General features: G+C 35.8%; 1 protein-coding gene across 2 annotated transcripts in view; it reads left to right on the top strand.

Annotated features, from left to right (window-relative positions):
- Ctdspl2 (CTD small phosphatase like 2) overlaps window positions 1-10,147 on the top strand; it is an 86,769-nt gene extending 76,622 nt beyond the window's left edge. For both annotated transcript variants that reach the window (XM_004660872.2, XM_004660870.3), the window contains exons 11-13: window positions 2,172-2,298; window positions 4,846-4,941; window positions 7,376-10,147. In XM_004660872.2, the coding sequence (XP_004660929.1) occupies window positions 2,172-2,298; window positions 4,846-4,941; window positions 7,376-7,441 (289 nt within the window). In that variant the 3' untranslated portion in view covers window positions 7,442-10,147. The remainder of the gene's footprint in view (window positions 1-2,171; window positions 2,299-4,845; window positions 4,942-7,375) is intronic.
- The last annotated feature ends 2,733 nt before the right edge of the window (window positions 10,148-12,880 follow it).

Here is a 12,880-nt window from a genome sequence, read left to right as displayed (position 1 = left end):
CACCTGACCAGAATCAGCTTATGGATAGAAAGGGTTTATTTCAGGCTTAGAGATTCCTGGGAAAGCTTCATCAAGGCAGAAGAAGCTGGCTTACTGCATCATACATCCATAGCAACCAGATAAAACCAACACTAGCAAGCCTCAACAGCCAGAGCTCAAGCTGGCTCTCTACAAACCTAGTAGGGTTGGATTCAAGATCTACCCCCAGTGATACACTTCCTCCAGCAGAGGTCTGACTGCTGAAGACCAAGTAGGAAGCGTACTCAAAAATACTTAAGGCTATGAGGGACCTACAACACAACACTACATTACAGCAGCACACACCTGCACCCAGCACCCAAGAGGCTGAGGCAGGAGGATTGCAGGCTGGGCAATACATAGGAATAGTAGGCCAGCCTGGGCTAAAAGCTGAGAGTCTGCTTGTTTGCAAGGCTTGCTAACTCAGGTTCAGCTGCCTAGCCACCCACATAAAACCCAACAGACATTTGTTTGTAGTAACAAGAGACCTTGGCATGGCCACAAACATATACAAATAAAATTGAAAAAACAAAGTGTAACCAAAAAGAAAAAAAGGAAAGTGCCGGGCGTGGTGGCGCACGCCTTTAATCCCAGCACTCGGGAGGTAGAGGTAGGAGGATCGCCGTGAGTTCCAGGTCAGCCTGGGCTAGAGTGAAACCTTACCTCGAAAAACAAAAAAAAAAAAAAAAAAAAAAAAAGTGTAAAAGGATTGCTGGAGAGATGGGTTAGTGGTTAAAGGTACTTGCATGTAAAACTTGCCAACCTGGGTTCATTCCCAGAACCCATGCCAAATGCAAAGTGGCACCTGCATCTGTGATGCTAATGAGCCTACAAAAGTGGGAAGCACAGCCAGGGAGTCTGTATCTTGAAGTTCATTTGCAGTGGAAATAGCCCCTGTCCCAGTGAAAGTAAAGCAGATACCTCACAGAAAAATAAAAATAAATCGTTAAAAAATATGAGAAAGAACTGTTTATACATTTTGTCTGTCTGTAAAATTCTTCCTCTTTGCCATTAAATTTTTAAGGTTGAGTCTGTGTTATGTGTGTTTTATTTTTTGTTGAGCCAACACAGATTTTTTTGTGGATGGAAATAGTCCTTTCTGGAAATTACATAATTAAAAATAGAGTTATGGGTAGTATATTACTCATGAAAATTTATTTAGACTTTAGAAACATGACAAACTCAAGGCATATACCCTTTCTAAGGTGAAAAAATATCACTGTCCATTAATAATATTTAAGAGACTGATATTTTGAATATAAATTGACTTTGTGTAATTACTATACTGTATATACATTGTAAAGCTTTTAGTAGCTTTTAAAATGACATAGTATTTTGCATTTAATTTCTAAGATTGGTAATCAGTTTACATTTATAATACTTTGATCTGAATGCATTGTTTCATTCAATTCTTATTCTTTGAAATTATCATACACATTAAAATAAAGAAATGCTGATGTTTAGCAAAAGTTGAAATGATGGAATGTTTTGGCCTCAGCAGTACCTCTTCTCAAAAATTATAAGGAAATTTTTTTTTGAAAAGTCTTTTGAAAATTCCAACACAAAAACATACCTTCTTTATATTTTCTATTCTGGCATGTACAGGGATAGGGAGGCTGTGTGGTCTACTGGTTAGAGCAAAGGACCGGGAGCCAGGAGGATCCTGGGTTCCATTGTGGGGCTAACCACTGACTTACTGTTTGACCTTGGGCAAGTCACTTGGCCTCAGTCAACCATCTGGAAAATTGGTTAAAAAGCAGGACCTCGCTGACAACCAGATGCTGCATCTGATCTGAGCTTTCCTGGGTAAATAAATTACAAAAACAACTTAGAATTTTTAATCCTCCTTTGTAATTTAATATGACATTTTGGGATAAACCAGAATTCTTTAAGGCATGATAATAATTTGGTTTTGAAGGTTTTTATAATTGCTAAGATTTTTATATTAAAACTAGCCCACAGCTTAGGTCTCATACTTGTATTTGAATTTCCTTCATGAGTACTTACTACAGAGCCTGCCTTGTGAATGTGTGTGTGTGTGTGTGTGTGTGCGCGCGTGCGTGCGTGCGTGCGTGCATGCATGTGTGTGTAGTTCAGTATATGTAGTAATTACAACTTATTTAAAGTTAATTTGTTTTTGTTTTTATGTTTAGGCACCGGCTTTTCCGTGAACATTGTGTTTGTGTACAGGGAAACTACATAAAGGACTTAAATATCCTTGGAAGGGATCTTTCAAAAACTATAATAATTGACAACTCACCACAAGCCTTTGCATATCAGGTAGGAAGAAGACTGCTAAAGGAACTTTGGTTGGAAAAAATACAATAAAGACATCATGCCAAACAGAATGTGCAAGAAAAACAGGATGTTTACTGATTGGAATTTCCCTGTTTGGTATGTTATCTTTTAGAATTAGAAGTGCCAAATTGGTGGATTCCGTGTGGAAAATTTTCATCTATATGAAATGCAATATAAATGAAGAGAAATCTAAGTAGTGAATCTGAATAAGGAATCATGATAATACATCATTTAATAGCATTCTGATTTATTAAATCAATAATTCAGGAGCAAACACTTGATAATTTAAATTAGATTTTCAGTTTTCTACTCTGCTTGGCTTAATATTTTGAAATATCTTCTTAGGCAACTTTATCAATATATTTGTTCCCTGTGTTAATATAGCTACAGCACTTAGTTCACTGTCTGAGAGCTATTGAAGAAGACACACACTTTTTTTTGGGGGGGAAGGGTTCTTGAGATTGATCTTTGCACCTCAACTATGCTCTGTAGGCAAGTATTCTACTACTACTCAGTCTCTATTTTCATATACTTGCATTTTAAAATGTTTTTGAAGAATTTCATCTGGGTGTAGGGTAAAATGCTTATAGTTCCACAGTTAATTATGTGTGGTGAAATTGCTTGAGTCCAGGAGTTTGAGAATTGCCTCTGCAACATATTGAGACCCTAGAAAGAATGATAGAGACAGACAGGTGCCAGGTACGGTGACAAATGCCTGTATCCCCAGCTACATAATCTTAGAACAGAGTTACATTAGACACTGTCTTCAAATAAAGGAATTTCAAGTATGTTCATAGTCATTTTAGTTATTCTCTATCAAACATGATATTTGGTGAAATAAAGGTATTTTTTTAAATTTTTGTTTATTAATTTGGGAGTGACATAGAGAGAAAGAGGCAGATAGAGAGAGACAGAGGATGGGCGCGCCAGGGCTTCCAGCCACTGTATACGAACTCCAGACGCCTGCGTCCCCTTGAGCATCTGGCTAACGTGGGTCCTGGAGAATCAAGCCTCGATCCTGGGTCCTTAGGCTTCACAGACAAGCGCTTAACTGCTAAGCCATCCCTCCAGCCCGAAATAAAGGTATTTTAACCTAGAGATTACTTACTATAAAACCAGCATGGATTGTACTTTTATTTTAGGTTCTTCAATGAAATGGCATTGAGTCAAGAAACAATAAAATTTATTTATTTGAAAGAGAGAGAATGGGTGTGCCAGGATTTCTAGCAACTACAGATAAAATTTCAGACACACGTGCCATCTTGTGCATCTAGCATACGTGGGTCCAAAGGAACTGAACCTGGGCCTTTTGGTTTTACAGGCAAGTGCCTTAAGCACTAAGCCATTTCTCCAGCCCAAGAAACAAAATTTTTGTTTCAATTTTTATCGTTTTTTTTTCTGTTCCATTTTATATAGTGTCAAATTTTTGGTTTCAGATTATTCTTTTTAAAAAATATTTATTTGAGACAGTAATGGGCATGCTAAGGCCTCCTGCCACTGCATATGAACTCCAGACACATGTGCCATTTTGTGCATCTAGCTTTACATGGGTACTAGTGAACTGAACCCAGGCTATCAGGTGTTATAAGCAAGCACCATTTAGAATTAGAAACTGCATAAAGCCTTAAACAACTCTCGAGCTCCTGACCTGTTTTTTTTTTTTATTACTATTATTATTTACATTTTCTTTATTTTTATGTATTTTGAGTTAGGGTCTCACTCTGACTCAGGCTGACTTCACTCTGTAGTCTCAGGGTGGCATTGAACTCATGACGATCCTCCTAACCCTGCCTCCTGAGTGCTGAGATTAAATGCATGCACCACCACGTCTGGCTTTTGTTTTGTTTTTTTTGAGGCTCGGTCTTACTTGGTCTAACTCAGGCTGACCTGTAACTCCCTCTATATCCCAAGCTAGCCATGAATTGTGCTCCTACTTCAGCCTCCCAATCCCTAGGATTAAAGGCATGGGCCACTACAGCCACCGTGCTTATATTTCTTCTCCATTCACTAAGTGAACCCAGCTTTGTGCTCATTGAGTCCAGAATGTAACAATGCTTGGCAAAGATGCGAATACAGCTTGAGTACAGTAGTTTAAGGCTGGCTGGAGACCATATCAGAACTCTGTTCCAAAACAGTAAAAAAGGCTCCAGAGTAAGACCCTGTCTCAAAAAAAATAAGAGTGGTTGGTGAGAATCAGCAAAACAATGAATAGGGTGGTCCCTGTAAAATACGCTTCTATTGTCTGATAGTGTTCTTGGTTTAGACTGGCAGCATTCCTTATTCACAGTGTCTAGCATTGTGTTGTTAACTATGTCTTGAATGAATAAACAAATTATTTTACTCATGTTAGCAGTTATTGCAAAACTTGTCTTAATTAAAGGTTGTTGATTAGCTTTGTATTCATTGAGGTAAGATGACAATGAAAAAATCAGACTTCAGTTTACTCATTAACCATCTGTCTTTAAACTTTTTTACAGTAGGCAAAATGCAAAAAAAAAAAAAACCTTAATTACATATTTATTATTTTAGCTTTCTAATGGAATCCCTATAGAAAGCTGGTTTATGGATAAAAATGACAATGAACTCCTAAAATTGATTCCATTTCTGGAGAAGCTTGTAGAACTGGTAAGTCTATCTTATAAATATTTGATTGTGTTTTTGTGAGCTCAACTGTATTCAATAAATCTTCATTTTTGGTGTATTAGCCTTTAAAGTTAACTGAGCTGGGTGTGGTAGCACATACCTATAATCCTAGTACTCAGAAGACCAAGCAGGAGAATTATCAGTTTGAGGGCAGCCTCAAACTGGGCTAACTATATGTGTATAGTAAGACCTATCCCTTCTCAAAAACAACAAACAGTGACATAAAGTTAACTAGTAGGAGATTGTAGCAAAGGCTGAGAAAGGGATTGTGCTGGTGCTTTTGTGTTTTAAATAAAACCTGATCATATGCAGCAAAATCATACCAGGCTTATTTTGATATGAAAACAAATGGTTTTCTATATTTACAGTTTATTATGTTTGCTTACTGTAGAGTTAAAATATCTAGCTACTTTCAGTCACTTGTCATAAAATGTACAAAGCAAATACAAAGAGTCCTCCATTCAGGGGGCCTTAATAGAAACAGAGAGTTGAATTTGCAGGCTAGACAATGTCTCATGTGTATAATCCCATCACTTTGTATGAGGCTTGTAGTGAGGTCAAAGCAGTTTTGAGCTGTAAGACACTGCCTCTGTTTAAAAAGATAATGCTTGCCTTATACTGTTAATCTAGAAGTGCAAGTATCCCTGTGTATCAGGGTAGCCTCAGGGAACCAAAAACATGACTTAGTTTTTCCATAACTCTAGCATGGTATTGACAGTAGCAGGAATAAGCATAGGAGTTTTCCCCTTAAACTGCTCAGTGTTCCTCAGAGGTAGAGGTCTGTTTGTATGGTGAGGACCAGAAGGGCTGGCCTGTAGAATGGACTGTTGGTTTAAAGACCCTGAGTGAACAAATGTTGTTAGACCCCAGAGGGTAGTTGTGATTGGGGTCAGAGGAGCCTCATCATTACCTGTAACCTTCAGAATCACCCCAATGATGCATTTGGTATTCAAAGGAAATTTATCAATGCTAGGTAGATTGGTCTAGAGGATTAGAGGAAGATCATTAATGCAAAGGGGGAGGAGGGGAGAAGTGATACCTAGAGAAAATAGTGAAGCACTGGGAGAGCAAAGGCTGGGAAAAAGTTTATATCCATAGGCTTTGGCAGAAGAATGTTGGATGGACCTGGTGTGGTGCACGCCTTTAATCCCAGCAATTGGGAGGCACAGGTCGGAGGATCACTGTGAATTTGATTGAGGCCAGCCTGAAACTAGATAGTGAGTTCCAGGTCAGCCTGGGCTAGGAGGAGACCTACTTTAAAAAAAAAAAAAAAAAGTTCCCAGCGCTCCAGAGGCAGAGGTAGGAGGATTGCCGTGAGTTGAGACCACCATGAGACTCTATAGTGAATTCCAATCCAGATGAGCCTGGGCTAGAGTGAGACCCTACCTCAAAAAAACAAAAATAACATAACATAACGTAAGATAACATAAGATAAGATAACATAACATAACAACATAACATAATTGACTAGAGGGAAGGTTCCTTAAGGCAAGCTAAATAATGTGTTTCCCTTGGAGAGGTAGGGTGGGATAAAATTCAGAAAGAGTTAAAAGAAGAAGGTGGGGAAGAATGTAATGTTCTGAAGTTTGACTTGGGATCTAAACCCCATCTCTCACTGCCCACCGTCGTTCTTTGGGATACTTTTTTAATTACTGTAAAATGATGCTAAAATAAGTCCTATCAGTATATAAAAATTTACAGAGTGCTTTTACTCTACTATTTCAGTGAGCCTCCTTTTGGGGGGAAAAATCACTAAATTGTGTTTGCAATAACATTAAACTGGTTTCCTGTCACTTTCATATCTGGAATACTTGTCACTGAAACTTCATTCCAGGATTTTCCTGTCCTATTAATTGTAAGGCTAGTATACAAAGCAAAAGTAGTGACTTAAATCTCTCTATTGATTTATCTTCTTCAGTTTATAAAGTTGAAACTTAAATGAAAAAACATCTAGATTTAAATTCTGAGTTAACTTTTTTTGTGTTGTAACTCTATAGTCATCCCTGATAGCTACTCAAGATTGGTTCCAAGATCCTTCATATAGCAAATATATAACTCCCTTGTATAATATATTATGGTATTTGCAATATACCCTGTACATGGTTTCCCAAATGCTTTAAGAATACTTGCAAAAGTTAATAGATATAAGTGCTGTGAGTATAGATATTTATAAATGAATATTATTTGGAGATTAATGATGATGAAAAGAATCTGCTCAATGTTCACTTTCTGCTAAGTCCAAGGACAATTCAATGTACAGATATGGAGCCTGTAGCTGGAAAGCTGACTATCGGGCAGGGAAAAAAGTAAATCCTGAAGTAAGAGAACAGTCCATTTTCTCTGTAAAGTAAAAATGCTTATTAGGATCACATTTTTGAAATTATGTGGCTTAAAAAAATTTTTCCCCCCCACACAGAATGAAGATGTCCGACCTCACATCAGAGACAGATTTCGCTTGCATGATTTGCTGCCCCCAGATTAAGTACAAAGACTTTTGAGATCACTGAAGGGGGAGAGAATACAGGACCCTTTTGGACTAAGACAAAAACATTGCCATTACTGTTGAAATTTTGCATTTTTGTACCCCGTCTTGCTTTTCTTATCTTTGGTGCCCAATAATAATCAAGGGTTACAGAAAGAGACTTTATCTCAGATTGAATACATACCGTAGGTAGGCTAAAACAGAAGAGTCTTTAGAACTAGTGCAACTCCAGTGAAATTTTTTTATGTACAGGACATTTGCAGTTTATAAAGAATTCTGTTTCTGCCACCAGCAGTTTGACCTGTTGTTACACAGGATTTTATGAAAATAACAGAGATGAAAATGGACTTTTATTTTCTCTCTGTTTGGTGCTCTCAGTGGGTTTGTAGCCACTTTTCTGTTACATTATGATTCTCATTTCAACAGGAATGGCCAGTAAAAGTTGTTTTATTTTCCTGTTAAGGTTTATAACCTTTTTACATTTTTTGACCTTGTATTAGATTAGAATTTCATTATGCATTCCTTTTAGTTGAGGCGCTTCATAGGTTTCTGGAAATAGTCAATTTTTAGTTTTTTATTATACATTTGAATGGCCGTTTTCCTGCTTTGTCTGCCTGCACATTGTATATTTGTTTAAAAATATTCTCTACTTTTAGTCCATGTAAGTTTCATTTTAAAAAACATGCATTTATATTTTGTTTCTGTAATATTCTACTGTAGGTGAAATCTTCAAAAATCAAGAGACTGGGTAGATAAGAATGTATGAATGACCGATATTCAAAAGATTTAAACCATTGTGATGGCATGTATTTCCAAATGGTAATATCTTGCAATGGCACACAGATTTAATGGTTAAAGGTATACCTCAGACTTCACTGTGCTCACCAATCTTTGAGGAGAATGCGTTTAGTCACCTGTTGGGCTTGATTTAGTAACTGCTGCCTTTGGTTTTCTCCAGGAATGAAAGTATTCAGCACAGTGACTCAGTATTTTTAGTTAATAGTGCATGGGCTGGTAGTACCTCTGTTATACTCTCGGTTACAATCAGTTTAAACTCTTGTGTAACAGTTTTGGTACCTAACAGTAGCTATGCATAATTCCGTGGCACAGTACACTCCCAAGCCACCGATGCAGTTAGTATGCTCTCAAAGTGGTTTTCTATGCTATATGAAAACAGTCTTCAAGCCTTGGCTCTCTAATGCAGCTACCACAAGAGGCTGATATTTTTATAGTGGCGTGTAATCTCCTTTTCAGGAGGCTTTTTATGGAAGGTAGACTTTGTAAAGTTAGTATGCTTTGCCTCTCGACTGCATTAATGTGCCACAGGCTCAGACTGTTTTTGTGTAAAGGATGTCAAAGAACGGCACTTTTTCTAAAGAGAAGTTTGATATTTTGTATGCTTGTTAAGAAAGTACAGTATTGGAAATTAAAGGTGGAAACTGATAATTGAGGAGTATGTCAGTTAATTTTTTATGTATATTACCTGTTTACTTGTACAACTTATTGTACAAATTACATGCAGCTTCATTTTCAAATGAATCCTTAAAATAAGGAAATCTTTTTAGGAAAACATTTAATTTTTGTATTTTTGATTTTCAAGGCATGAGTTATGTCAGTTTTCAGTGTATTAGTGAAGATCTTAACTTCCCATCAGGTTGAGTGTTTTCTTACTATCTTATCTGTTGTATATGTAGTTAGTACATTGTGTCACTGAACTGTTTAAAATCTAGCATGTAGAGCAAGCCTGTTTTGTGGAAAATCCTTATTCATTAAAAAAAATAATCATGGCAGATTTTCTGCAAAAAAAGCAAAAGCATTTGCAATTCAGAAAACTGATTTTTTTTAATTTAAAGAAAGGTATTTTGCTTGCAGGAAAAATATTACAGATTCATTTTAATGAGAATCTCTGAAAATGTATTTATCTTTAGGGCACCTGGGCATCTTTATGCTGTTTGTCTTATGTCTTTCTTGAAATAAAATGTACATACGTTACCTTTACATATGCTCTTGCTCAAAATTGTGAAAGTAGTTAATTTCTCCTTGCTCCCACCCTTTTTATGCTTAAACAGCAAACTTCCAAGATCTGAACTTTTCAGCATGTGTAATTGCTGAAAGTTTTCTTGATTCAGTATGAACAGTCTAAAGTCCTTCCCATAACTTTAAGGGAAATGTTAAGCACCTATACCAATGTGCCTGTGGGCACTTTAATAATAAAGAACAACTTTTAACTACCTTTTATTAAAAGAAAGTTTTTTTCAGTTCCTTGTAGGAGAGCTTTTTTAAGTCATCTGATAAATAAATCATCCAAAACAAGATTGAGTGAAGAGGAAAGAAACTTTTATATGGCCTGAGATTTCTTTAGATCAAATTAATATATATTATTTTCTCTATTACTAGATTTGGGAAATTCTAAAGTTGGTCATACAAAATTTTAAAAAAATTATAAAGAAGCTATTAGCCAGCTTAATGTTTTATCTTCCAATCACCCCTTTATCTGTTAGTAGATATTGAACACTTCCATCTAGTCAATCAGAGATTTTTTGTTTTGTTTTGATTTTTTGAGTTGAGGTGTGCCCAGTGTGTCAACTAATACAGGAAACATGACTGTAGTAAATGCAGAAGTCAATCCATGATGAGGCACAGCAAGTGACCTGTATGCACATTACAGCTTGGAAGGACCTATTAAAATTGTGCTGTTTCCAGTTACGAATGTTTTATTTTTAAGACATTCTTTTAGGTATTTATATCATTGTTAAGAGGATATTATAATTTGGTTGTGTTTTTTAATTCCATGTAATTTATGTAGCCCTTAACCACATTTATAACCGTATTTCTCTTTGGGTCTGAAAAGAGAACTGATGACAATTCATAACCATAAATTGTTTTATGTTAGCTAGTATGTATATTTATTTATCCAGTGGCTTTGTTTCCCAAAATGTTTGGGGATTGTTGAAAGCATTGTGTAACTTCTATAAATGACTATTTTCTTGTAATTGTTGGTGAAATGGATGTGTACATTATTGTTTTTATACATATGTATATATATATATATATATATATATGGGTATTTTTTTTAGGGTTGACAGTGTTTTTTTTTTAAGTTATCTTTTGCCAATGACGTTTCAGCTAGCTTTTACTTTTACTCAACCTTTTAAAGTTTATTATGTTTTGTTGACAACTAGGCTGTAAAAGAGACTTCATCTCCTCAATGAAGAAAGCATTTCATTATTCCTACAAATCTTTCCAACGAGCACAGAATTCTTCATAAGGACCAGATCTCTTCCACGTCTGTCAGTCACATAATTTTTAAAATGTAAAGGACACTGAAGCCTTCATTTACTTGTACTAATATAATGGTGTTATATACTATATCATTAGATAGTTAAGGTTTTCTGACCTGACTTCTCTTTGTCTTCCTAGGTATTTATTTGTTACCTCCTTTAATCTTGTATGTCTAAATTAACTTAGTTAATAGCTACCCACCGAATAACTATGCCAAGCAACCAGGAAAGAATGTTTTATTTTATTTCCCCTTATAGGGGAAGAGTGGACTGGGAACAAAAGTGTAAGGCCAAGAGGCCTGAGGTTGTCCTTCATTCACTTTCTTAATCCTCTCACGAGCTATATTTGAGTATTTTTACAGTGTTGATGTACTTGATTATGTCATTTCTTTCATGTCTTCCCTTGAGTTGAAAGCCTGCTAGGAATTTGTATAATACACATTTAAAATATTCAGAGTAAAAATTACAATTCTCAGTATCTTATATTTAAATACTACTTAAATTATTATTGGAATCCAAGTCTCATTCACTAGGATACTTTTTTGTTTTTGCTTTTTGTTTTTTTGAGGTAGGGTTTCACTCTAGTCCAGGCTGACCTGGAATTCACTTTGTATTCTCAGGGTGGCCTTGAGCTCACAGCGACCCTCCTACCTCCTACCTCTGCCTCCCAAGTGACTAGGATACATTTTTATAAAATGTTTCTTTCTATCTTGAATTGAAATTACTTGTCCAGGGGTAAGAATTCTGCACATAACATGTTTTAATGTCTTTTTTTAAGGGGGTTAAGGGAGCAGCAAGTCTATAGTAGCTTATGGTTTTGATGTATGTTAGTATTTAAGGATACATCAATGGTTCCCAAACCTGACTGTTCATTAGAATGACACTGAGGAGCCTTTAAAATACTGACTCCTGAAAGCTACCCCTAGAAAATTATCTCATTGTGTCTAGGGCCTGAGAATTCGGTATTTTTAATGCTCTCCTGATTATTCTAATAGGCAAATTTGGGATATCCCTTTTTTAAATAATGTGGTTGAAGAATAGGTAACAATAAAAGTTAACCAGACATCTCTGTGATAGCCTTTCTCTTCTTTCTTTCCCTCTTTTTCTTTCTTTCTTTTATTTCTTCTGAAATGGGGACCAGATTTCATAGTGTTTATTCAAGATACTTGGAGATAATGAAGATCGAGGCTACTGCTTTATCATTTTTGTCTCTCATACTTTTCTTTTCCATTTCTAGGACTCAGAATAGTTGATCATTTACATAACTGAAGGACATGTCCCTGAATGAGACCATTATATATATTAACTAAAATATTTCACTATTTTTTTATTTTATAAATCTTTGTAGAAATAAACAATGAAATACTACTTTCATCTTTTGAAGTGGGATTTTTTCAAGGTAGTGTCCTTTTGGCATCAAGGTAGGGGGGAAGTTAATATTTTCTCTACCCATTTCCACATGAATCAATATAGTCATGGACATTTAAAAAGTTCAATTTAATTTTTACTTATTTACTATGCAGTATAGCCGTGAACAAATAATGTAGATTTAGGTTTCTCATCTTCAAATGGCCTGATCACCCTACCTCACAGGGTTGTTGTGGGGATAAATAAAACTTTTATGGAAGTACTTTTCTTTGATGACATTTTATCAGCTATCAGAAAACAAAAGTAATTTATAACAAATCCTCTCTTTGTTTATAGTATGCAGATTTTTCACAATACTTTCCTTTTTGATACTGATCCTCAGGACAAGCCTGTAAATGTACTACCAAGTGGGGGCTGCAGGTCAGGAAGAACTGATATGGAAAACAGGATCTGAACGGACTATAGCCAACACCAAGCTATTTTGAGAGACCTGAGCTCAGTTATCACTATAATATGCTGTATCTTCATGCTGGTTTCTTGTATGATCATTTGTGTACATGGATACAAAGTCTTCAGTCTAGCCCACACAATACTATAATAAAGGAATATAGAACAGTACAGACTAGTTCTAAAGGCAATCCAGTTTTTAAACTTCAGCCTCCAAATGCTCTGTACTTTGCAGATAAAAGAAATCTTCTAAAGTGTCTTTCCAAAGTCACACAAGTGGGACAAGAATCTAGGTCTGTTAATTACCATTATTTGATGATATTCTTAGCAACTACTTTGAGCC

This window comes from Jaculus jaculus, chromosome 8 (assembly GCF_020740685.1).
Source record: "Jaculus jaculus isolate mJacJac1 chromosome 8, mJacJac1.mat.Y.cur, whole genome shotgun sequence".
Taxonomy (NCBI): Eukaryota; Metazoa; Chordata; class Mammalia; order Rodentia; family Dipodidae; genus Jaculus; species Jaculus jaculus.
This window is presented reverse-complemented; position numbering and strand designations above follow the sequence as displayed.